Source organism: Littorina saxatilis, linkage group LG1 (genome assembly GCF_037325665.1).
Source record: "Littorina saxatilis isolate snail1 linkage group LG1, US_GU_Lsax_2.0, whole genome shotgun sequence".
In the NCBI taxonomy this organism is placed as follows: Eukaryota; Metazoa; Mollusca; class Gastropoda; order Littorinimorpha; family Littorinidae; genus Littorina; species Littorina saxatilis.
In genome coordinates, this window is record NC_090245.1 from 29731569 (window position 1) to 29757397 (window position 25829).

Consider the following 25829-nt stretch of genomic DNA (forward strand, 5'->3'; position numbering starts at 1 on the left):
ATTGACTGCAAGTGGTTTTCAAGTTGTGGCTGGGTAGAAGCAGTGTTTGATAAATGCTTTGAAAAAGACTGAGAACTTGATGTGCACTCGCAAGTGTTTTATATAATATGTGGCCGGAAAGACTGAACAGTGTTTGATAAATGCTTTGAAAATGACTGAGAATGTGCACTCACACTGCACAGTATGTTGTCTTTGTCGCTTGTCTCGATTGAGAGCAAATTTAGTCTGGTGTCAGTGAGTTGCAGTAACCTTTAGCTGTGGTACAAACCGAGAAATTCAAGACTCAAAGGTTTTATACTCCTCTCCTAGCTAGGACAAGGAACATTGTTTGGGAGTGTCAACATTTAGAACACACAAAATACAACATCAGTTCATGTGAAGACCAAACGTGACAACCATCATGAAAAAAAAACACGTTCTCTTGTTCTCTCGACAGTGTCATTACCGCAACAGTACAGACGTGCTTACGTTTGTTATTAGTTTCCGGGCGTGATGTACACTCATCATCAGTATCCAGCCACAATTAATAACTGAAACATACTTTACAGATGCGGCGTTGTATGTATGGGCGTATTTTGTCGTGTTTTGATGGCCAAAGTCTATTTCGGTTTGTGTGAGTTTTATCATGATTACCCGGTACTTGATTTGTATTTGTGTATCAACACGTATTCGTGAAGTGGTATTACTTGCACATAATTGTATGTTCAATTCAGTAGACTGATTTTCCAGTCTTGATGCGTCCTATTACCACCCATACACTGAGTGCACCAAGTCCAACATAAAGAAAGCTACAAAGTAGAGATCGCAGGGCTTAGGCAGGGACTATACCTCCCACAAATTCTCAACACCTGTCAAAACTGATACCACCTTGTTTGTGTCCGTTGCAGCCTGACCACTGGCGCCGTATCACGTCGAGAGTAAAGCCAGCGGCGCCCGAGCAGCTCCAGTGTATTGTTTCTTTGAAGGCCAACCAACCACCACATCGCATCTACCTACAGATCTTACAACGAGGAGTGCGTTGCATTACAGCAAAGACGGCACAACTGCTAGGGGGGGCTCCGCAAACGCTGCAACAACAAAGACTTGTTGGAGTTGCAAGTCTTGCAGTGAGTTAGGGTAGAACTACCACCGGTGTTTACACTTGCCTACGAAAGATTGATACATGCACAAATAACGCCAGGGGAGTCGGCGCTCTGTCTAGGGTTCCTCTCACTTTCTGTAGTCTTCTAGACCCCCAACGCGTCGTGTAGTGTTTGTGAGAGTTCTGAAGAAAACTGGAATACCATTGACGTACTAATTAACTAAATGAGTTCTTTTCAAATAACAACTTCATAGAAATGTGAGAAATCAGCGCTCGATGATTAAACCACAACATAGCGGGGGAATCCTTTTAATTGTGTTTGGGTTTTGTCTGCCCGATCTGTGCTCAGTGCGACTCGTTGTGAAATAGAGCTGACAAGATTGGAAGCTTCTTCATCTTTTTAAATGATGCGTCTCTTTTCACTTGATCGGTGATACACATATATATATACTTCGTCTGAACACCAAACAGTGGATTTCGTGATTGTTTCTGGATCCAATGACGTTTGGCTGTCGCTCTTACGTAACCAAGGGTTCTTTGTGAAGTGACGTCATGGAGGACAAGAGCGAGGGAACAGTCACCATCCTTACCAACGGCTTTCGTCGGCGTCCACAACGACACCCGTAAGTCAAACTGTGATTAATTGATTGGTTGGTTGATTGATTGGTTGGTTGGTTGATTGAGTGATTGATTGGCTGGCTAGTTAGTTGATTGATTGATTGATTGATTGGCTAATTGGTTGGTTGATTGATTGATTGATTGATTGATTGATTGGTTGGTTGGTTGGTTGATTGATTGATCAATTGATTTGTCGATGTATCTCTGTATCTGATTAATTATTGATTAATTGATTAACAAAATGATCGATCTGCGCATTTATTTACCTGTATATTTACGTCCTCCTTCTTGTCTTCCTGTCAGTCTTCGTCTTTTTCATCTTTGTGATGTATGCTTTTATTTTGAAGTTGGATAGTCTCCATTTCTTCCCAATGATCAACTATGTTGACCATCAGATTCATTTCCATGCTATTTTCGCGTTACACGGGTATAGCTCCAGAACCTTGTAGACAGTATAAGTTGTTTGAATTTTTGTCATTTTCTTTCCCGTTTCTTTTCTCTTTCCTTCTTCCTCAATTTTTTTGGTTTTTTATGCAAAATATGTACGAGGTGGCATTGGGGTGGGGAAAAGACCGAGGGAAAGATACGAAAAACCGGAGGTGATATGGAGAGATCGGAGAACATACAGCTGCTTTTTATCGTAAAAAAGTCGACATCTCTCACCTGTCACGACCACCACCATCCCACCCATAATAATTTATCGAGAGTCAAGAGATCTTCGTGTTGTCTAGACCTATCTTTTTTTTCATTCTGAACTTTCTCTGTGATATATGTCAGTCCTTATCTTAAAAATCCGACAGACACGGCTTTTCTGGACCATTTACCTTTGCATCCCGTTTCATTGATTGAACTGCTGCGCTGATGGCAGCAAGGTAAGTTATTCGCAGGCAACAGAAAAAAAATGACACTCTCCAGAGATGAGATTGTAAAATTTACAAAGTAGAAACAGATTTACGAGCTTCAAAAGTAAATGGGCGAGGAGGGGGGGGGGGGGGGGTGGGGTCAAGATTTGAATGCATGCATTTCTCATCCTTGACAAGAAGAGGGGCTCTGTGCCTCTGATTCACACATATAACAAGAAAATTAGTTGATTAAAACCAACATGGCCGAAGCAATGTTTTCATAAAAGAAGCGGTATTGTACGGGCACATGTTGAATTTGGGTTACATGTGTTGCAGAGTATTTGAAAATCCGTTGGCATAAAAACATGCAAAGAAGAGTGATAGGTCCCTGTTGTGAATATAGTCAAGTGGATACATTGATTACTTATGTTTCACACTAGTTTTGCTGTTACAGCAGTCCCTCTCATGAACGGACACCCTTGGGCCAGTGCAAACCTGTCCGGCGTACATTGCAGTTGGCCGGTCACGGGAGAGCCCCCCCCCCCCCCCATCACACACACTCAGGCACACTGACGGAATGAGTGAGTCTTTGCTATTGGTGAACGAGCTCTACTTGTCCTAAAACAATAAGGTCAAACTACTACAACTTATAACTGAAAGGAAAAAAACTGTCCTGTAAAAATGACGTTAAATCAACGGTGTCAGAAAAAGAGAGATTCTGATAAAAAAAATCCTCAAATTCCTGAGGATACAGGCACCCCATGAAAGCAGCCACGAACATACTCGCAGAGGCACACATGCTTGTGCAGATACTTTGCAAAAATATGAATTGAAAACCTGCATATGTGGTAATTTCTTTTTTGTGTGTGTGGCTTTATTGAATACTTCAGGCAGTGACTTTTCCCTGTCCAGTTTTCTCTTTCGTCTCTCTTACCTACCCCCTTACCCTCCACTCCCTTTACCCAGCCGCGAATACACAAATTTGTAATCTGCAAGACAGAGTACACATTTTCTAAAAGGAAGACTACTCCTCTTCAATTATATCCAGATATCTTCCAGCTGTCTCCACCATAAGCCAAGTGGTCGAGTCTTATACCCCCTTTCCACACAACCGTTCAAGGTCCCGTTCCCGTACCGACCAAGGAACGGTGCGGGCACGGGAGGGATCGGGACAGAACCGCAATGAACGTAACTGCTTTGAACGGTAGGGTCGGTAGGGACGGCTGAGTTTGGGCTGCATGTTCAAATTTTTAGCCGTTCCCCTCCCGATAAGAATGAACGGTAACGGAACCTCAATCCATCGGTAACGGAACGCTTGGATCGTTAAAGGAACTTAAAACAACGGTAACGCAATGGTAGCGCTCTCACACACTGATTTGTCATACCCGCATTCCACACATCCGTTCTAGGTCCCGCTGCTGAAAGATGCCAAAAAACGGCCGTTTGCGCAGCGTTCCATTGTTGTGGCAGCAATTCCTTGCCGTTAGTACGGGAACAAGACAAAGAACGGTTGTGTGGAATGGGGTATAACTTTTGACACCGACAAACTGAAGAATGAACAGATCTATGAGGTAACCGTCTTAATGGTCCAGGCTCAGGAAACAAAGAGTATATATGGCCTGAGGCGATTGTAGCTTCCCTTCTTCGTGTCCGATAGACAAGGACAATAAATAGTAGAGCATAGTGCAATTTCATGTTGGCATCTTCTCCACTGAAAGCTATAAATAACCCAAAGACTGAAGACCAAAGTGCTTTACCCCACTTCTGACCCGAATCACCCCCCTCCTGCTAGGTACACGTGCACTCAAGTTAACCTCTGCTTTGACCTGTGTGCCAGGAGTCGGATGAGAGAGAGAGAGAGCGAGAGAGAGAGAGAGACACACACACACATAGACAGAGACAGACATAGAAAGACAGAAGCGGAGAGACTCAGAGGGAGACACAAAGACATACATACAGAGAGAGAGAGAGAGAGAGAGAGAGAGAGAGAGAGAGAGAGAGAGAGAGAGAGAGAGAGAGAGAGAGAGAGAGAGAGAGAGAGAGAGAGAGAGAAAACTGTAACTGATCTCGTGAGAACGGTAACAAAACGAGACATGTCACCTCTCCGAATGCATTCCAATAGATGACCGCTCCTGCGGCCATCAATGACCATGGCGCTGTTTCCTGCTTTACAATGAATTAAACGTGTCTGAATTTATTATCAGGAGGAGTTAAAAGGAAGAATTTCTTCAAAAGGAAGAATTTCTTCAAAAGGAAGAAGAATATCACCTCTGACCCTCTTCTTCTCCCTTTCTTCACTCTCTAAATTAACCGTGGCATTTTATTCTGGTTACACACCAAAATGTTGGTTTCTTCACCAACCCTCAACTGAGTTTTATTAACCTAATAATGGATAGAAAAAACGAAAAGGAGAGGAAGAAGAAGAATGAAGGGGAGAGAGAGAGAGAGAGAGAGAGAGAGAGAGAGAGAGAGAGAGAGAGAGAGAGAGAGAGAGAGACAGACAGACAGACAGACAGACAGACAGACAGACAGACAGACAGACAGAGAAATTATGCATACTTTTTATTTTTGGCTCACGAAGTGTAGCCTATGCGATCGTAACTTTGTCTGTCTGTGCGTTTGTGCGTTTGTGCGTGTGTGTGTGCGTGTGTGTGTGTGTTTGTGCGTGTGTATGTCTGTGGTAGAAACTTTAACATTTCCGAGTCTATGTGTGAGTGGTTATCCAAGACTATGGATAAAGCTCGCATAAGATTACGTCACGGTCAAAAGTGCTTGACGTCAATTAATGCATCATGACGGCATGCCTCCCTGTAGTCTTTCTCTCTCGCGTGGTGTGTGTGGTCTCGGTCATTGTTATTTTGAGCGGGCCGAGACTATTTGGCAGTCGTGTCCCTCCCTGTAAGTAGGCTACATGCAGACAGACAGATCTAGATCTAGTGTCTCTCTTTCTTGCACAGTGTCACCTAAGCTTACTGTGTGTGTGGGTGTGTATGTGTGACGGAGTGATTGAGTTTGTGTTACTGTTTGTCTATTTCTTACGTGAGCCTTGAAGGCTTCGCCTCTTGTTTTTATTTTTTTTAGTCAGCTTCCGACCTTACAGCAAATGTGTGTGATTTTTTTTTTAATGTAAGTCTGAAATACACATTAGGTTTTCAATATAATCAACCTCTGGCAACATCAGATTTTTTTTTTAACTGAACATTTTAGGAATTAAAAACCGATAAAGGTTAGTTTTCTAAACTTTTAATTACAGACAAAACAAAAACATTCACTCGGTACCACGACCTAGCGGTTTTTAGAACGGACGGAAAAAAAATAGAAGATGAACTAAGCTCAGATATGTGTCGCTTCTTTGTGGTCAAGATTGGAAAATTTAATCATTTTAGGAGCTACAACGATTATTGAATTAATAAAAGTTCCAGCATGATTCACCCCTTTGCATTGAAATCTTCCACATCATGAGTCTGGACGTTTGGGATGTAAAAGATAAGTTTATCTTATTGCTGTGCCTGTGGTTTACTTACCCTGGGCCCTTTGGTCGGGAGGCAACTCGCCTATTGCTTTATTATGGAAGGAAAACACGAGCTGATTATTTGTTCTACGCTTGCAGGTACGAAGTGCCGTTGAACACCCGGTGGTTTTTGCCATCCTCCATTTCACCTTTCCAGACATCTCTTTCTTTTATCTGCTGCTAAACTTTCTGGGTCTGCATCTCTTTTCCCTCGAGCATCAGCACGTGTCCGTGGGGTGGGGGTTTGTTGTGGAAGGGTGTGTATGTGTGTGTGTGTGTGTGTGTGTGTGTGTTCCTTCTTTTTTCTTCCCAATTTCTCGACTAGGACAGGGTATAAAGGCACTGGCAGAGTTGTTCGTGCAACTTCAGTTTTTTTTAAATTTCAGAAGAAAAAAATGTTGACAAAGAAATTGTGGTGACTCAAACAGTGATGAAGGGTGCCCACTACCAGGCTCACAGTCCCACGCATTGTCTAGCAAACAAGAGTATTTTAGCCGCCTTTATGTATAAAGCGGCTATTAGGTTTCACTGTGTCTGTTTGGATGTTTGTCCGTTGTTTATTTTCGTATTCATTGATGGGTATGAGAATAAAGGATATATATTATTATGCATTCCTATTCGGTCGAAGAACCTTCAAGAAAAGAACATTAAGAGGGGGGAAAATTATGACGGCTTACTAGTGCCAAAACCTGGGGTTACCCATTATCACGTGATAATTACTAATTAACGCTGTCAGTTACTGTTTTCACTCGTTAGTTACTCATTTTCACGGGATAATTAGTCATTTTCACGGGAAAATGACTCATTTTTAGTTTTGGCACTAGCAATCCGTCAGGAAGTGAGCCAAAACTAAAAAATAGTAATTAACAGGTGAAAGTTAGTAATTTTCCCGGGAATATTAGTAATTAACACGTGAAAATGGTAATTATCAAGGGAAAATTACTAATTTTCCCTTGATAAAATGGTTTTGACACTAGTAAGCCCTATGACGGCTTACTAGTGCCAAAACCTGGGGTTACCCATTATCACGTGATAATTACTAATTAACGCTGTCAGTTACTGTTTTCACCTGTTAGTTACTCATTTTCAAGGGAAAATTACACATTTTTAGTTTTGGCACTAGCAATCCGTCAGGAAGTGAGCCAAAACTAAAAATGAGTAATTAACAGGTGAAAGTTAATTTTCCCGGGGAAATTAGTAATAAACACGTGAAAATGGTAATTATCAAATGAAAATTAGTAATTTTCCCTTGATAATTACAAGTATGAGGTTTTGGCACTAGTAAGCCGTCATAGAAAATGCCGTATTGCTTCTTTTAAAAGAAAAGTAAATTGTAACGTAATGCAAATAGGACAGGAAAGGAAATTTAGAGGGAAAAATATGTCGTATTGCTTCTTGGCAAGAAACGTAAATCTTGACATAAAGTAAAGAGGACAAAACAAGTACAAGCTGTGCTTCGCATACAATACAATACAATACAATACAATACAATAACTTTATTAATCTCTAAAAGAGAAATTACATTGCTGAGCGTTTGTGTCCGTAATAATAACATACATAAAACATTCAAAATAAACATTTGTTCTTTGTCCTGAGAAAATATAGCACATTGGTTATCACATAAGAAAGTATATTAAAAATAAATTAACATGTATTCACCATCAACAATGCACAAAAGAAAGTCAGCACCTTGCCGGTTAGCATGGAAAGGGGTATGCAAACGCCTGAGTACTTCCTCTTAGCATCCCCTCGACCACTTGAAGGTAATGGCAGAGAGTGTCAGCCTGCCAGACAGGTGTCTGCTTTCCTTGGCAAAGATACAGCCCGAATTAGCTCAAACTGATCAAGAACTACGTGCAGGATTGATACCTTATGTTACTGTAGGATACAATGTTTGTATTTGTGTGTGTGTGTGTGTGTGTGTGTGTGTGTGTGTGTGTGTGTGTGTGTGTGTGTGTGTGTGTGTGTGTGTGTGTGTGTGTGTGTGTTTGTTTGTGTGTGTGTGTGAAATGAAATAGTTTTCCCTGCGTATTCCGTTGGGGAAGCTCTTTGGTGAAATGCACTGCGTGTTTCTTTATGTCAGGAGTGGGACTTTTCCGCGAATCCGCGGATTTCCGCGGACACAACTTACGAATTCCGCTGGAGCTATCTATTTTTCCGCGTCCCATTTCATCACAGTATCTATAACTTGTTGACTGAATGATATGGAGAGAAGTGAAGATGGAACAGAACACTGGAGGCTTGAGAGTTAAATTGTGCTGACTTAAAACTCCTGATAACTAGTAATTTTGAGCTTCAATGCATTGAATCATACTATTGCCAGTATTGGATTATGGATACATGGTTCATTACGTAAGTATGCACCATTACAATGTTACCATTGGTGTGTGAAGGGTGTTTTTTGTTTGGTTGATTTTTTTTTTTTTTTGGGGGGGGGGATGGGGGGGGGGGTGAGGAGAATGCCTTTTTTACCTGATCCAAACGAGTTGAATTTCAGTCTCAGAATGCACCAAATTGCACAGATTTTAATGTGCCATTTAAAAAAATGTCGGGGGATCATGCCCCCAAACCCCCCTACAAAAAAGGGATTTCCTCTTTTTTCATCACAAGAGAGTCCCACCCCTGTATGTGTAAAGTCTCCTTGCTTATGCCTATAATCTTTATACTCTCACCCAGCCAGCAGTTGCAGACTTGTGCATGTTTTTCGCGAGTACGATAACGATCACGTAAACCTCTAGTCGTTACTTTATTGACAAATCAAGTAATCATGGATAAATGCCGTTGAATGAACGAAAGCTGAGCTCCACGTAAGCGAGTATACCTCTGCACGAAAACTTTGGACATGGGAATTTGCCGGTAAACTATGTGTGGCATCGTTGCGAAGTGATGTAATCACGAGAATCCCCTCTTACTACCAACGTCCAAAATGGTCATCCATGCAAATGGAATATGTATGAGATCACAGAATGCAATCATGTGTACTCTCGTCTTGTTTACAATCACACCACTACACATTACATTCGCCTGAAAACTGTATTGCATCACAGAAGGCAATCAATTGTACTCTCGTCTTGTTAACAACCTGTTCCTCTCCCACACGTGCAAATACAGAAGATCCACGTGTCAGTCCAAGCTCAAATTTCCCGTCATAGCTTCACTTACAGCTGCAGCTTCAGGAATTGACATTAGCCAAGAACAACTTGGCATCAAGACAAAAAGACTTGTGTTAATGATATAGATATATACTGTGCAGCACAATATCTTTCTGTCGAGAACCCTTTGGCATGCCCCTCTGCGCATGTGGTAGCAACAGAAGAACACAATCTCACCATGCCTTGTGGGTCTGTATAGTAGGCTACCAGTTGGGTGAAAATGTAGTGTCAAGAGCTTGGTCTGTCTCCGTTTGAGCATTATGTTTATGTATATTTGCAGTATTGATGTTATTTTGTAGATTTTGCATACTTAGAACTGAATAGGCCCTACTTGAAGCTCGTCCTGATATGGCTCTGCGTAGTCGGCTGGACGTTAAGCAACAAATAAACAAACAAACAAACAAACCCTACTTGAAGCAGTGGCGGTATCATAGCCGATGAGGTTTAACCGAGGCTTGGTTATTGCTAGTTGAAACTAATTAAATAAAGATGAGGACACTTGACTCCATTTTCTCCGACCTGCCCCTCAGTCACCCCCATGATCCTGAACACACACACACACACACACACACACACACACACACACACTGTGACACACACACACACTGCAGGGGTGGACGAGGCCGGGGGGGGGGGGGGGGGTCACCCCTCTGAGCTCAAAAACAGAGAAGGCCCCAAAAGGGGGGGGGGGTATCATCACGATCACGGGAAGGGAAATTTTAGCTTTCACGATCACAGTTACCTTGATTTTTGTTTTCACGATCACGAACACCAGTGGCAAATCACGGTCACGAACACCAGTGGCAAATCACGGTCACGAACACCAGTGGCAAATCACGATCACGAACACCAGTGGCAAATCACGGTCACGAACACCAGTGGCAAATCACGATCACGAACACCAGTGGCAAATCACGGTCACGGTCAAAGTTGCCGCAGGTACAGAAAGCACGTGTCAAAGTGTGACAACCACACAGTAATTCGCTCCTCTGGATCTATTGTTTATTCAACACAAAGTGACAACTGTTGCACTTTTTTATTATCATTTTTGAATTCTCTTTCATACACACATAGAAATACATATCATGATTTGTAATCAGTAACAAGAATGTTGTTTTCATTGTTTTCTCTCTCTCTCTCTCTCTCTCTCTCTCTCTCTCTCTCTCTCTCTCTCTCTCTCTCTCTCTCTCTCTCTCTCTCTCTCTCTCTCTCTCTCTCTCTCTCCACTCATACACATTCAACTCCCACACCCTCACTCACACACATGAATATATACTTGCACAATTTCACATTTCCAGAGCTAAATCTAGTAAACCCATTTTCTCAAAAACTATTGGGTGGATTAAAATTAAAGTACATGTAGGGGCCTATGTGTGATGGTTTTTTTTATTTTGAACTAGGGGGGTCCGGGGGCATGCCCCCCCGGAAAATGTTTCAAAAATCTGTGCAATCTGGTGCATTCTGGGCATCATTTTCAGGGCTGTAATAGTGTTGTGATCTTGTTAAAAATCCCATTTTAGCCTCCCCCCACCACCATTTAACAAACCTCCAAACTGGTGAAAACAACACTACTGTGCGCTGGCTTCATTGAGACCGGCGCCCGGTCGCGTTGCGCGATATTCAAACGGATCGTTTTTGCGGAAATTTTTCAACTTCACCGGAACAAATTTGACTTTACCGGATTTTGAAAACGGCTTTATCGGATTTCCAGCAATTACCGGAAAAGTAGCATGCCTGACAAAATCCCCAACGAACATGACTTTGATCGTCTTTGACATGAGGATCAAGTGACCCAAACTGGCACGTCTCCCCGCCATTGTTTCTGAATTTAACCCATTGTTGATATTAAAGTTTACAGGCTTAAATGCAAAGAAGCGACAATTAGAATCTATGCCAAGCGTGTCCACGTTGCTGGGATGAAAAACACATTTCTAGTTTCGGTTTTGGCTACACGCAGACTCGATCTCGAGCCAGTGGGGGTCACACTGAGCGAGTGACAGCCGGACGTGGCAATGTCCACAATGTCAATGACCTCATTCTCACTCAAACTCCAAGATCTTGAACAAATTTCAAGATCTTTGCAACAGTCATAGAGCAACATACACTACTCACAAAAAGTTAAGGATCACTATGAGAAAACAGGTGCTCAATAAATACAGTTCGCTACTGTTATTTATTTCTCAGTCAAACCAAAGTGTTATGAATTCTTGTTCAGCTGTACGTGGGCGATGTTGTGTTAGTGGGAAAATTGCACGGGATTTTCTACTACTGAGCTTGGTAGCAAAAGAAAAAGCGGAAACTTGCGAAAAAGGACCTTGTTTTGGACCGTTCATCCCGAACACATTGCACAAGCCACATGGAAAAACCTTTATGCATGAGCAAGCACTGCTGTTTATGTGTGAGATGCTGTCACTTGCTTGGCTTTTTGAGAAGACATACCACCAGTATAAGGCATTATCTGACAATGCCTCCACGACGAAAATTGAACGAGTTTGAGAGGGGACGAGCTGTTGCATGGTTCCAAGATGGTGTCCCAAAACGAGAAGTGGCCAGGCGACTTCACATGTCCATCTCGGTCATTGTCAGACTGATTCAACGTTTCACAGCCACTGGGAGGGTCCAGGAAAGACGCAGACCTGGGCGACCAAAGAAGACAACTCCACGTGAAGATCGTCTCATTGAACGACTAGCCTTGCAAACAAAAACAGCCTCTTCCAGCATTATTCGAAGGCAGCGGAGGGTGGCTACTAACATCAACATCAGCCAGCAGACCATACGGAATCGCCTTCATGGGTTTAACCTCCGTTTTTGTCGCCCAGCTGTACGGCCACGCTTAACTCCAGCCCATAGGGCAGCACGCCGCGCCTTCTGAAGACGTCACGTGAGGTGGACACGTCAGCAATGGTCCCAAGTCCTGTTCAGTGATGAATCACGCTTCACCCTGAACCACAACGACGACCGACAGAGGGTCTGGAGGCGCCAAGGGGAACGCTACATTGACACCACTGTCCAAGTAAAGGTGGCCTTTGGTGGAGGTTCTGTAATGGTCTTGGGGGCCTTCAGCCTTCACCACAGAACACCCTTGTTTCATGTACAGGGTAACCTGACTGGCCTCCGATACCGGGATGAGATCCTTCGACCGCTGGCTGTGCCTACACTGCAGCAGATGGGACCGCAGGCTGTCCACCAGGATGACAACGCTCGCCCCCACAGGGCAAGGGTGGAGTCAACAGAATGGAGTGGCCAGCATGCAGTCCCGATCTCAACCCGATTGAGAACCTCTGGGATGAGTTGGATCGCAAAGTGAGGAGCAACCTCCCCCCTCCCAGGGTTGTCCAGCACCTCTACCAGATGCTGCAGGCTGAGTGGCAGGCGCTTCCACAGAGGATCTTCACCACCCTGGTGAACTCTATGAGGACTCGCTGCGTCGAGTGCCAGAACAGCCAGGGCGGTTACACGCATTACTGAACTTTTAGGAGCGTCTGAATGCCATGTCTTGTGGTTTCAACGACTTTGTGAAATTAAATTTCGATACGTACACACTTTGATAAAATGTAGAGACCAAACGATTGCTCAAAATTGAAGGAAATGTTGTATCGTTATCACTAAAGCATTGAATTAAACGCTTGCCAAATACCAACGCATTGGCTTTCTTATTTGGAAAGTTATGAATTTGTGTGCAAGTGATCCTTAACTTTTTGTGAGTAGCTTAGATCAACATACCTTGATATTTCGTCTTCGGAAAGACCGACCCGTAGCCTGACCTTTCCACCAAGGAAGGCCCATTCTCGCCGCCTGCTTTGGTCTGGCTTGAATCCACAAAATATAACAGAAGTTCGATGACAGTACCGCTGCACGCCAATTTTGATCATTCGAATTCGAATTTGACTGAATGCACTCAAAACTTTTGCACAAAGCCCTTCCATTGGATGAAGTTTGGCAGACTTTTGCAATTTGCCTTCTGATTGGATCTCTTTTTTTGTGTGATTGGTTCTCTTAAAGGGAAGCAATCGCTGTCAAAATCATATTTCTGAATGTGTTGTTGCTTCCCTTCAATCGGGATTGGCTCCTTGACGAATAGAGGATCATAGAGTGATACAGCTGTGAAAAATGTACGTTGAAAATAAAATGCTTTGCAATAATGCCCATCACGATCACGAAAACAAATGACGATCACGATCACGAGACTTGATTTTTTTTGTCATCACGGATCACGGGCAAAGTCCCATCACGATCACAGAAATGGAAATTTCGGCAATCAATGTCACAGAAAGGTCAAAAAAACGCCAATCACGATCACGATTTTAAATCCTTTGGGGCCCTCAATAGAGAGAGAGAGAGAGAGAGAGAGAGAGAGAGAGAGAGAGAGAGAGAGAGAGAGAGAGAGAGAGGGTAGGAGAGAGACTGAGAGAGAGAGAGAGAGAGAGAGAGAGAGAGAGAGAGAGAGAGAGAGAGAGAGAGAGATGGTTCCGTGGCAATCTCTAAGCTCAGATGGCACCAGATAGCACTGCCACTATCTTGCTTCTAGTTCTGCGGAGCACAGGAGTTCTGACCAAAAAAAACGCGCCCTCGATTCGTAACACTTTTGAATTCTGATTTCACCTCCAAATACAAACTAACCGCTGATCCGCCCCTGCACACACACACACACACACACACACACACACACACACACACAGATAGAGAGAGCCGCTTCAGTGAAACTGAATTCATGACAGACGTTCAATATCCACTGAGCCATCGCAAGTTTACAGCTCGCGAACCGGAAGTTGTCGTCATATGATTTTCCGCTGCCCTTCCTACTCTACTTTTTGTTTTAGTAACATCGCGTCCGCCTATTGGCACATGGATGAGTAACTTCTATCTAGGTGAAATGTCCTGTCAATTGGAACCCAAATATATCGTTCAGTCTGTGGAAAGGTTACGTCGGTGAACTGATGTGATTTTCGGCTGCAATCACAGCGATGTAGCAGACGATATCTGCCAGTGCCACGCAACGTTGTTTACAAATTACAGTCGACCTCGACGTGCAGGCTTTGTTAGGCTTGAATGCATCTGGGAACTTGTAAAAATGGATTATGAATGCATCTGACTGTGAGAGTGGGTCGGTGCGTGTTTAAACCGATTGGATATGCTGAGCGGGATTTAGAAAAGCGAAGGAACTAGGACGTTTCTGACAGCTGTTTTAAAACCATCTGGTAAGATCGTGTTCTGTTGTCGTTTCAGATTGATGTCATTTCCATTTCCAGGGCTTGTGTTATGTTGTTTGACGATATATTGTGCGTCTGATGTAATAAATGATATGTTGTTGCATGCATTTACCAGCCATATCTTTGCTTATGCTTGAAAACGTCATCATGTCGATTACTCGGATCGAGTGACCTTTGCATTATTTTATTTCGGAATGTCTCCTTACCCACCTCCCATTTTATGTCACATTTGCCTTATTATAACTTTTGTTTTTAAACTTCGCTTGCAAACTTCACAAGAAAAGACGATGTTAAGTTCATTTAGCAACAGAGTGGCACCTATTTGGAATTCATTGTCTAACCATACTAAAATGGCTAATAATACTAATCAGTTCAAGAACCGACTGGACAGTGAACAGTTCATGAAAAAAAATTTGTATAATTATGATGGGTGACTATTGGTCACCAAATTTAAAAAATTAGCATGCATAAAAATAGACCCAAATGTATTGTGGAATATAATGTGAGGCCTACTCAATTGGTCCCTACACCTATACCTAGTTTGATCAGGAGCCTGCCTAGTAAAGTAGTATAATTTGCCAAATAGTGCACACACTCTTGTGAGTGTGTGTGTACAACATGTGTGTTAGTGTGTGTAAGTGTGCATGCATGTGTGTGTGTGTGTGTTGGGGGGTGTAACCTGTCATCATTTGACTTGCAATTTCACCCATTTGACATTATAATGACAACATACAAATCTAGCTGTTGGTCACTTAGAATTGGTGTCTGTGTGTAATTCAGTTGCTTATGTTTGGGAACTGGTTATGATTTAGTATTTACTTTGTGGGGGTAAAAGATACACTTTTAATCAACTGAGCTCTTAGTGGAAACTTACTGTGTTTACATTTACCCATCTAGCCAGCTATGCAAGCACTTCTTGTAACTAATAATAATAATAATAAAGTGTATTTATATTGCGCCTATCCCTTGCAAAAAACACAAATATTGGGCTCTAAGCGCATTATATTTATAGTATACTTGATTGACACTTTACACTTATTGTGACTGAAGGACTTGTGATGTGAGAAAATCTAACGAGTAACGTGAAACAAGTTTGCCGAGAAGAAGTGACCATTCTGAATAACGTAATTTTCCAGGTATGGGTCAGCTTAAGTTGTCTTTGTTATCTATGTTGTAATTTTGTTTTTTGTCCTAGCAGCGAGTTTGTTTATGTGTGTGTGTGTGCATGATTGGGCGTGTCTGTGTGCGTCTGTGAGTCTGGCTTTTCAGGTTTAATAGAATTTTTGTCATTTCCTGCAGCTAATGAGAAAGAATTATCATTCACATGGATCACATTTCAGACAATCAGACACTTATCCACAGCTGTGACCTTCTTTCATTGGCTGTTGCTAAATGAACAGAGGACCTCTTCAGTATGCAGAGGTCAACACTGCAGTCCTTGGTAGACTGTATAAGTTCTGATTTTCATGAAAGTGAGAGGCCTTTTAAAATAACAAATGGAAGAGTTCATATTGATACCTTTTCAATGTCCAGACTTTGACCTCATTAACCTTCACCGTGGGTCGTGGACGACCCAGAGCCTTGCAAAATTGTCTTTATTTCTGAAACTATTTGGAGTTTTTAATTGAGACTTCGTGTAATCTCTTATCACCATATATAACCATCCCATTGCGAACTTTTGAAAGATTATCTTTGTAAACAAACAAATAAACGATGACGTAATTTGAACTACACAGTCCGGATGATGTGGGTCGTAGACGATCCTTTGAACTACACAGTCCGGATGATGTGGGTCGTAGACGATCCATATGGAAGAACATATTAAGGAATTTTACGTTGTTTATCCTTATTCGGATGGCGTGGGTCGTGTACGACCCATACTCTGCAAAGATACGGCAAAACGTTTATCCCTATTCGGATGGCATGGGTCGTACCTACAACCCATACTTTTTACGTTGAATCCTTCTTTGCAAAGTATGGGTCGTACACCACCCACATCATCCGGACTGTGTAGTCGTGAAGGTTAACAATACTAGATTATAGTATCTTATTATAATTAGGCCTCTGTGCTCAAATCACTTTGGTTAGCTCACTCCTTGTATATGTCGTGCCGAATTCACGGAATTGCCGAATTCGCGGAATTGGCAACATGTTTGCCGATTTCGCGTAATCGGCAAAACGCTGCCCAATACGTGAAATCGGCTGCGTTTTGCCGAAATCGCGTAAAGGCTTCTAAAATTTGCCCATTTTGCGAAATCGGCAGCGACTTTTTGGTTTTAAAGTTCTCAGAAGCCTGGGATATCATCAAACTTAGACAACTAGATACTCCAATGGATAGATATCGCAATAATCGATGAGTTATGGCAAGTTATTGCAGAAAGTGTAGTTTTCGTGCATTTCCGGAGTTATGCTCAACACAGACCAACATAGACCATACACAACATAGTAGGGAGGTGAAGCAATGTTAATGCAATGTTATGGTGACACAAAAAATAACTGGCTGTCGCTTTTGCGAAATGGGCAAATTTTTGAAGCCTTTCCGCATTTTCGGCAAAACGCTGCCGATTTCACGTAATGGGCAGCGTTTTGCCGATTACGCGAAATCGGCAAACATGTTGCCGATTCCGCGAATTCGGCAATTCCGTGAATTCGGCACGACATATATACTGTTCAGCACACTATCTTTACATGGGAAAAGACCATCCATCCACATGTCATGTATGCCTTTAATTAAGCGTTATCACAGGTCTGAAAAGACTGTTTCATATGCCTGTAACTGGCTGTTAACACCCAGAGGTTTGGTGACCTTTTGTTCTTAACACTGCTTTGGCTAAAATGGTTTTACCTGTTAAATAATCAGTAAAGATGAAGTAGTTGAAGTGTCATGCAGTTGCAAATGATTCTTTTTGTTGTTGGATTTGATGTTTTTTGTTCCCAATACCTTACCTGATACCCCCCGCGGGTTAGGGGGAGTCCCATATTGGTTGGGACGAGAAAGAATTTACCCGATGCTCCCCAGCATGTTGTAAGAGGCGACTAACGGATTATGTTTCTCCTTTTACCCTTGTTAGGTGTTTCTTGTATAGAATATAGTCAATGTTTGTAAAGATTTTAGTCAAGCAGTATGTAAGAAATGTTAAGTCCTTTGTACTGGAAACTTGCATTCTCCCAGTAAGGTAATATATTGTACTACGTTGCAAGCCCCTGGAGCAAATTTTTGATTAGTGCTTTTGTGAACAAGAAACAATTGACAAGTGGCTCTATCCCATCTTCCCCCTTCCCCTGTCGCGATATAACCTTCGTGGTTGAAAACGACGTTAAACACCAAATAAAGAAACCTTACCTGATAATGCATACATTTTTTGTACAATATTCTCTTTTTGTGAAATATGTTCCAGATAGTAAGTGCAGAGTGTTTTTGAGCACAAGATATGAATCTCTTGCTTTTTGCATATTGGACTGAATGAATTAACGAGGGTTACTGTTGTTGTTGACTTTTGTTGCTGCTGCTGTTGTTCTTGTTGATAAAACTGAAAGCAAAATCTTCTTTACATAGACCAGCCAACTCAATGCTGTTGTTTCTGCGGTTGTGGTTGTTGTCGTTGTGGTGGTGGTGAGGGTGGTTGTGTTGTTAACTGACTGAAAGCAGAACTTGTTTCACAAAAACCTGCCGACTATAACCGGCCGTTTTTTTCATTTCAAATAAGCACTTAATTACTTCTTACTTGGTTGAACCGAAATACTAAGAGAAGGACAAGGTAAGGGGAAAACTCGTCCAGCAAGATTGCATGGTGCTTCCACTTGCTAGACCTATGTCGCCCCTCATTGTTATAGTCTCATAAGCCCTTCAAGGTTATGGCAGAATTTATAACTGCTGTAAATTATGTGTTGGGGTCACAAGGGGCTGTTAGGCAATTCTCAAATACTTTGTCCTGCTGAGTGTTGGTAAGCAGTGGTCACACACTCACGGAGGTCCGAGCAGACTGGACATTTCTGGCTAGCGGCCTTGACACTCAAAGAGTTCCACACCCGCAGCCATGGCTGTACGAGAAAGTGCGGGGATGTGTGTGTGACTGACTATTAGGGTTTAACGTCCTCTTATACCAACTGGTCTATATTGGGACAGGTATTGGTAATACGTTGAAGATATGGTGTGATACTTTGATTCGAACAAGCCCGCTGTGGCTGTCTTCTTCGACACACCAGCATTGGGTTTGTCTCGTCAAAGTATCGAACTACGATCATGATAATCGGAGACGAGAGATGATGCATGCATGTCTTCGTGTTTTCCAAGCCCTGAGACTTTCGCTGTGAACGTGGGATCTTTTTCGTGCGCATGTGTGCACACGGGGGTGTTCGGACACCGAAGAGAGTCTGCACAAAGTTGACTCCGAGAAATAAATCTCTCGCCGAACGTGGGGATCGAACCCACGATGATAGCGACCAACTGGCTACAAAGCCAGCGCGCTACCAACTGAGCTACGTCCCCGCCCCAGATGTGTGTGTGTGTGTGTGAGAGAGAGAGAGAGAGAGAGAGAGAGAGAGAGAGAGAGAGAGAGAGAGAGAGAGAGAGAGAGAGAGAGAGAGAGATATATAGAGAGAGATAAAGAATTTAGGGAGAGGAGATATGTAGGGAATGGTAGCCGAGCAATGTTCTTTTCTGTGTGTGTGTTCTCTCTCTCTCTCTCTCTCTCTTTCTCTCTCTCTCTCTCTCTCTCTCTCTCTCTCTCTCTCTCTCTCTCTCTCTCTCTCTCTCTCTCTCTCTCTCTCTCTCTCGTGTGAATCTTACCGTGTGTGTGTGTGTGTGAGAGAGAGAGAGAGAGAGAGAGAGAGAGAGAGAGAGAGAGAGGATTCAGGGAGAGGAGATATGTAGGGAATGGTAGCCGAGCAATGTTCTTTTCTGTGTTCACGAAAAAAGAGGCAGATGTAGCTTCCTCCGACCTGCATTACCAGAGACATACATAGAATGTCTCTGGCATAACTAACGTATCCCCACTTGGCTCTAGCCCTATCGTCAGTGGACGATATCTATACATTTGAAGAGGTTTGTTTTTCCTGAGGTATAATCATATTAGCGCATTTTTTCTACAAAATAGTGTTCAAAGAATGTAATACATGTGCACACGCGCACAAACACTGGCACAGTCGCTCTCTCTCTCTCTCTCTCTCTCTCTCTCTCTCTCTCTCTCTCTCTCTCTCTCTCTCTCTCTCTCTCTCTCTCTCTCTCTCGCACCAGAGACATACATAACTACGTCTCTGCTCGCACGTACACACACTCATCATTTGTGAGACACACACATACACGCACACACGCACACACACTCACACACACACACACACCCATACACTCACACACACACACACACACACACTGTCTGGCCTCCTTCCAATACCCAGCAGATTTAAAATTCTCACTCCCCCTAATGTACATTATATTCCTGTATTCCACCACACCCATTCTCACACACATTATATAGTATGCTGCACCCCGCGGGCTAGGGGGAGTCCCAAATTGGTTGGGACGAGAAAGAATTTACCCGATTCTCCCCAGCATGTCGTAAGAGGCGACTAACGGATTATGTTTCTCCTTTTACCCCCGTTAAGTGTTTCTTGTATAGAATATAGTCAATTTTTGTAAAGATTTTAGTCAAGCAGTATGTAAGAAATGTTAAGTCCTTTGTACTGGAAACTTGCATTCTCCCAGTAAGGTAAATATTGTACTACGTTGCAAGCCCCTGGAGCAATTTTTTTTTAGTGCTTTTGTGAACAAGAAACAATTGACAAGTGGCTCTATCCCATCTTCCCCCTTTCCCCGTCGCGATATAACCCTTCGTGGTTGAAAACGACGTTAAACACCAAATAAATAAAGAAAGAAATATAGTATGCTGTATATGATACTTCCACATCCTTCCTTCCTTGCAGCACCCTCCCCTCGCATTTCTGTCATAAACAGGGAGACACAAACCTTCTATGTGGAGTGTTGTGTGGTCCGCACATGTATACATGTAGGTCGACAAGAATCTTTCATCTCAGTTCCTCATTGACACAGCTGACACTCCCAAAAGTGCGTGTCCCTCAAGTGTCTGGCCAGTGTTTGTGTGTGTGGATTTCTTACTTAGTCATGTACGCAAAGAATCAGCTGAGACCTTGAATATGAAGTCGTGGTTTTGTTATATATTGCAAAAAAGTCTTCTTTTGTGCAACTTGGAATATAATGATTGAGTGATCAGATGTTTGCAGGATTTCACATGTGCTGTGTTTTCATACAGTTGGACTTCAGAAACTGAAAGGGAAACCTTTCGTTTTGTTGTGTGTGGTTTTTGTTTTATAAAAAGTCGCACTTGAACAAGGCCAGTAGATACACCGATCCAATGTACATTTTTGAGGATGTTCACGAGCTGATGTGTTCTTGTTCGTTTTAACTTGTACATGTTTTGGCAAACGAAACGAGGAGAAAAGGGTGTGCGGACCAAAATGATACATGTTAGTGGTTGCCCATTTTGTTTCTCGAGCCGTCGACATCTTGCAAACTACACTCAGAAGGAAATATGTTTCTGTATATATGTGTTGACAGTGTGTGTTTTGTCATTCGTTAGATGACCTCATGCGGCGAGCAAACCTCTGCACAGTGTGCTAATGCGGTTGACAATGTGACGAAAAACATTCTCAGTGTGTAATGACCGAAATGACAAAACCTATCCTGGCCTCGCCTCTCAGTCTATAGGTATTTGTTCCGTTATTTTGGTGGACGGCAAGAGAACAGCCTTGATTTACTTATGCTTCCACAGAAGGAGTGTTCTGATTTTCTGGTGGCATCGGCTAACAGTGTTGTTTTAACTCCACTTGACTTGAAGTTTGTGTATGTGCTGGGGTATATATTTAGTCTCGTTCAGAGTGTTGAGAGCAGCTGTTGTGAATATTTGTCCTAAAAGGGCTATTTATGGTCCATGGTGTTATTTTTTCTGCTCAGTCTGGAAGGTTGTGTTGGAATATCCATGGATTGTTTATTATCTTTGTTGTATTTTTCTTCTTACGTGATCAGTTGTGGTTCGTCATTGGGAGTTCGGTTTTGGACTCGTTGTATGAAAATCGGTCACGGTCTGTACAGGATTTGGTGTTTTTTTTCAACGAAAAGCTTTTTAACGTTGAACAGGTAGAATACATTTGGAGTATGGAAACTTTCTTGAGACTTCCACAACAGATACACTGCTATAACGTTGAACAGGTAGAATATATTTGGAGTATCGAAGCTTTCTGGAGATTTCCAAAACAGAGATATATACTGTTAAAGCTCAACAGGTGCAAGTACGTCGAACCTAACCATGTTTTTTTAAGTGGACGGTTGGTTGGTTATTGTTTTGTTTTTTAACATCCCTACAACCAATATGGCTATCCTGGACCGATGCATGTAGTGGATGGACATACAAATAATAATGAGGCAAAGAAAGGAACTTTGCTGATAAGGCGTTGCACTTGATCTATACATTAAGATATGTGTTTATATAACGTTGCTCCGTGGGGAAAATGACCAGAATGAGGTCTGGAATGGGAAATGCAGATTCGTATAAGCTCAGCACTGTGACGAACGACTCGACTTCATTTTAGTCTTTCTGCGCTGGTGTAAAATATACAGTTGCAGTTATGCCAGTATGTTGACCTCTTTGTAGCAAAACTGTTATCATTTCCATTTTATATGAAAACGGCAACAGCGATAAGCAGGCGCCGTGTCGATTCTATGCAACCTGGCGATAACACAGAAGCAAGGATAACGGTGGCCATCGGGAATGCAGGAATTCCTGATTTGAAAGATGAATTTCTGTTTTCCCAAATTGACACAAATGCAAGCAGAAAAAAAGTTTACAAAAAAAGAAGAAGAGATAATTATCAACTTCATAACTTTAGAACCTACGGCCGCATCATGCGGGTAGCAAACCGTTCTGTTTATTGGAATGTGCAGAAGAGAACAAAATCTTAAAACCGTGTCAAAACAACACAGCTGAACGGAAAACATCTTCGTAGGAAAAGGAAACTTTAACAGTCACAAAAATTGTTCTACTATCAGTTGCTATCCTACATATCACATAACCCTGCTATAATGTGCAATTGAAATTGAAACTGTAACATAAGAGCTGCCAAATACTCAGAGAGGTAGGAACATCTTCAATAGGCGACCACAACAGTTATTAACGGGTGCCAGGAGAGAAGTAAGAAGTTATCAACAATCACTTATTTGTTCAAACTTTTTGTGTGTGAGAAAAGCGTGTGTGGGTGCGTGTGTGTTGTTGTTGTTGTTGTTGTTGTTGTTGTTGAACCGGACAAATAAATAGGTATTTGTCAAATCGTTCCATCTACCGAACCTCCTTGGTTTGTGCGACGTCATGCAAAAGTAGTATCAGAGTTGGAGAGTTAAAAATCATGACGTCTGTTCGAAAGAAGCCTTCTTCTAGCTTATTATAGAGGTAGGTAGCACTGTTGTCTGTAGTGTGTAAAATCCCCAAAATAAAACAATAGGAAGCTTGTCATTTTCTGCCTCTTCAGTAGTTTGGGTTTAATGCGTACATAAAGCTTGTGTCACACATTTCCGTTGAACGTCGTCCAAGTTTGAGCAATTTCGTCGTGTCGTTTTGTCTTTCAGTTTCACAAAGGACAAGAACAGGAGTAGATTTTCAGCAGGGTGACTGTAATACATCCGTGCCTCAGTGACATTTCAAAGTCACACTGCCTGCATATATGTGTGCATTCCTGTCTGGAAGGTTAAACTTGCTTCATTCTTTGTCAGGACTGGATGTGTGTGAGTGTGTCCCTTTGTGTTGAATCCGACGTCGGTCATACAGCTGTTTTTCTGTGAGTGGGCATTTTGTTTGCATGAAGCGTGCCATCACAATGTCACAGCTGCGCTGGTGTTTTAACGGCTGGATGGAGTTTTATCGATTTGTTTTTGATAAGGAATTATGATCCAACACCTTCTTTCATTTTCTGTGTAACATGACTTTTTGCTGCACCCTTTTTTGCTATACATATAATTCCGTCGTTTTGGGGATGGGTCGACACATTGCACATTGTTTAGCGAACTTCTACGTGTAGCGCACGGCGTTGAGTTTTGTTGCAGTGTTCTTGCACAAAGAATTATTTTGGAAATTTGAGGAGGGAGAAGGCGATTGGAGGAGAGAGATTAGATGCCGGGCGAATATGGTTGACACCTGTGGCTTTGTGAACGATTTGTTTGTGAGCGGTGTGTTCTCGGTTCAAGTCAGTTTGACATTTAAAGCTTTCCCGTGAAACAAAGTAATGGTTTTCCTATAATTTTACTCAATTGTGTAAAATGCAAAGACTTTTCTCAAGTTACAGAGGGTCCTGTTACACTAATCAGTATTCGGATGGTTTTAGCTGCGAAAAGGTCATTAAATAAGCAGTCATCGTATACATAGAATCTGATGTTCAATGCTAATATTAAACCTTTTTCAACAGCGGATACATTCGAGTACTGTTGATGAAGAAATCTGAAGGAAACTTTTCAGTTTGCCCTTGAAGTTAAACGCTTCAGAGCACTTTACGATCTCTATACAGGGCCATAAAAACTCTTGATGATCAAAATGTAGTCAAAAACAATTACAGAGGAGGACAAGTAAGCTCGTAAAAAATGTGTCGGTTTGTCATTCATTTGTGAGTCTTCGTGCGTTTCCTATGCAATGGATGTTCTACTGTTCGTGAGTTGCGTGTTGTGAACTGTGACCATAACACTAGTATAGACTCAAAGTCAGACCGTCATCATGCCGCGACTGAAGCTGAAGAAGAAGAAGAAAGGCAAGGCTGTGAATGGCAGGAAACAGGAGCTTGAAGAGCCGTCGTCACTTCCACCGTAAGTGTATAAAACTGAGTCGTGTTTCGTAAATGTATACTTGTAGACCTGTATGACGACTTGGGAGCCTTGTAAACAAACAGCTGGAGAATCACTGACATGGATTCGTGCGTACTTATGTTTTCATTTTATTGTTGTTGTCGGTGTTTTTGTTGTCGGTGTTGTTGTTGTTGTTGTTGTTGTTGTTGTTGTTGTTGTTGTTGTTGTTGTTGTTGTTGTTGTTGTTCAGTGCTGTTGTTGTTGTTCAGTGTTGTTGTTTAGTGTTGTTGTTTAGTGTTGTTGTTTAGTGTTGTTGTTCAGTGTTGTTGTTTTGTTATGAGTTTTTAAGAGTGGACGGGAGAGGGGGCATTTTAATCAATGTTTTATGGTAAATATACTATGTATTCAAATAGAGCCAATTCTAAGCAGTTTTACAGTTTGGGGGCTGGACATATCAGGGGCGGATTAGGGGGGTGGTTACAGGGGTTCCGGAACCCCCCCCCCCCCCCCCCTCGGCTGTAAAAAAAAAAAGAAAAAATTTAATCTGTTTGTGAATTTTGTTGTTTCAGTCTGTAAAGCCGGAGGAAGTGTTAATTGTTTAATCAGTATCATTTCTGTACAGTTTTAACTGCCACTCCTATGCGACATGTCTTTCTTCTAACCATACTATATGATGTCGGGAGCAGATATCAGGGAAGATAAATTGCCATTATTTAATACTAACTTTATAAAAAATAATGAGTGGCTGCTGACACCAGTTGATCATGTTTAAAATCAAGGATAAGCCACAAATTGTTTATAAGATAGCTAAAATTCTTCAGCTTCAAGGGGGCTTTGTCCCCCGGATCCCCCAACGGGGCGTTGCCACGGTACCCCACCTCTACCGACACCTGGACCCCAGGTTGTAACCCCCCCCCCCCACCCCCTCGGGCTTAACTGCTCTGCCCCTGCATATCATGAGTATTTGGTATTTTTGTCGGATCCGCCCAATGGTAATACATTTAATACGTCTCTTTATCCTGTTTCGGTACAATTTCATACGGAACTATTTATTTGTTAGCCGGCTGTGAAGTGTTTTTTTATGTCCCAATTGTCTGTGCCACACTTTCTGTTTCAGTGCGATATCATACGCTATTATGTATGTATTCACTGTACTTCAGGAATCCTGTCTTTTTCACAGTTTTGCCCAGGATTCTTGTTTTGACTGGTTTCTAAAATACCTAACACAGTTTAAGATTACGAAATGTTAAAACCAATTGTCAAAAACATGACATAAAGCCTGCTTAGGCCACACACAAAAAGTTGTATGTTTCTGGTCACCCGACCCTACCTAATTTTTTCCCGCCGACCCTAGACTTTTTTTTTGCATTTGTAAAAAATAAAAAAATAAAAAGCGTCAAAACGAAAGTAACAGACGGCAGACGACACAAGGGGGATAACCCCGCATCCCTTTTGTCTCATTTGATTTGTAATGTGTTGTCTTTCTCTTTGTATAGTAAGTCCAGTCTCTTTGCGTCACTGTATAGTTATTTTCTACCGTGACCCCCCCCCCCCCCCCAAAAAAAAAAAATCCCTAC

The 25829-nt window shown here is 42.2% G+C and overlaps 2 protein-coding genes and 1 pseudogene across 6 annotated transcripts in view; 2 read left to right on the forward strand and 1 right to left on the reverse strand.

Annotated features, from left to right (window-relative positions):
• The window catches only part of LOC138966679 (regulation of nuclear pre-mRNA domain-containing protein 1B-like), a 183023-nt gene that overhangs the window by 52507 nt on the left and 104687 nt on the right, over window positions 1–25829 (reverse strand). The gene's annotated exons all lie outside the window — the stretch shown is intronic.
• LOC138966549 (ras-related protein Rab-35-like) overlaps window positions 1–25829 on the forward strand; it is a 45294-nt gene that overhangs the window by 2894 nt on the left and 16571 nt on the right. The window contains exons 1-2 of one of the 4 annotated variants that reach the window (XM_070338823.1): window positions 20511–21138; window positions 23883–24273. In XM_070338823.1, the coding sequence (XP_070194924.1) occupies window positions 24185–24273 (89 nt within the window). In that variant the 5' untranslated portion in view covers window positions 20511–21138; window positions 23883–24184. Of the gene's footprint in view, window positions 1–887; window positions 1705–13994; window positions 14403–20510; window positions 21139–23882; window positions 24274–24307; window positions 24381–25829 lie in introns of those variants that run through there. The other 3 variants (XM_070338831.1, XM_070338848.1, XM_070338840.1) reach the window with 3 other exon arrangements.
• Window positions 9613–9693, forward strand: LOC138951153 (U4 spliceosomal RNA; annotated as a pseudogene).